At 48.8% G+C, this 995-nt stretch overlaps 1 protein-coding gene across 1 annotated transcript; it reads left to right on the plus strand.

The window, feature by feature from the left end:
- Positions 1 to 179: 179 nt before the first annotated feature.
- On the plus strand, positions 180 to 780 carry LOC106511439 (zinc finger protein 277; the record flags this gene model as incomplete). Its single annotated transcript, XM_014000195.1, is given in 3 exon segments — positions 180 to 393; positions 478 to 566; positions 698 to 780. Coding segments are annotated over 3 exon segments (386 nt in total), but the record flags the coding sequence as incomplete, so codon positions are not given.
- Between the last annotated feature and the right edge of the window lie 215 nt (positions 781 to 995).

Genomic DNA, 995 nt, shown 5'->3' on the forward strand with positions numbered 1-995 from the left:
ATAGAATAGAATAGAATAGAATAGAATAGAATAGGGCAGTTGTGGTGTAGTGGTAGAGCAGCTGGCTTTGGGACCCGCAAGTCCCGGGTTCGACTCCCTGCCATGCCCACATGCCGTTGTGTCCTTGGGCAAGGCACCAATGTATTAATGGAGTTCTTCATGCTGGTCTTTGCTGGCAGGTGAGGACAGCATACTGGAACCACTGTGTTTTCCAGACTCTTCAGATGAAGCGTGCAGCTCTGCAGGTCTACAGGGACCCAGTTCGGAGCTGTTGCTGTGCCTCTTCTGTTCCCAGTCCTTCCCACTGGTGCAGAAGGACCTGCTGCTCAGACACCTGCTGCTGGAGCACCACCTGGTCATCGCTGATGTCCGACTCATCACAGACCTGCCAAAGTAGGAAGCTCCACTCGTATGTGGACAGCTGCAGCTGTTGGAGCTGACAGATGTGTCACACTCTGCTCTGTGCTCTGTCAACAGGTACTTCCTGTACTGGAAGGAGCGCTTCCTGCAGCAGCCGGTGTCACATTTCTGCAGTGTGATCAGGACTAAGTCCACAGGTCCACCAGGTGAGTTCAGTCTGTGCTCTGACAGGAAGGTTGGACTAAAAGAGACAGAACCATGTGTCATACATCAGCACAAAGCTTTAACAACATGTTGTAAAGAGTCTTCTCCTCACAACGTGTTGTTGAACCTGCAGACAAACAAGAAGACTACTTCCTGCTGTGTGATGCTCTTCCAGAAGACCGGATCCTTCGAGAGAAGCTGCAGCAGAAACGACTGGTGAGCATCTGGAAACACAATCCAGAGCCTGCTGTCATCACCAGAACCATAGGAAGATGTTCTTATTTCAGCCGTGTGGATCAAACTGATTATTGATTAGGACAGTGTTACAGAAAGGACCTTGGTGTGGTTATATAAGGAATCTGCAACTCCAGGTTTCTGTAAAGAAAATTCTTTGAGTGACAAACTGTCCAAACTTTTGGTCTGTTATATAT

This window comes from Austrofundulus limnaeus, unplaced genomic scaffold (genome assembly GCF_001266775.1).
Source record: "Austrofundulus limnaeus strain Quisiro unplaced genomic scaffold, Austrofundulus_limnaeus-1.0 Scaffold2794, whole genome shotgun sequence".
NCBI lineage: Eukaryota > Metazoa > Chordata > Actinopteri > Cyprinodontiformes > Rivulidae > Austrofundulus > Austrofundulus limnaeus.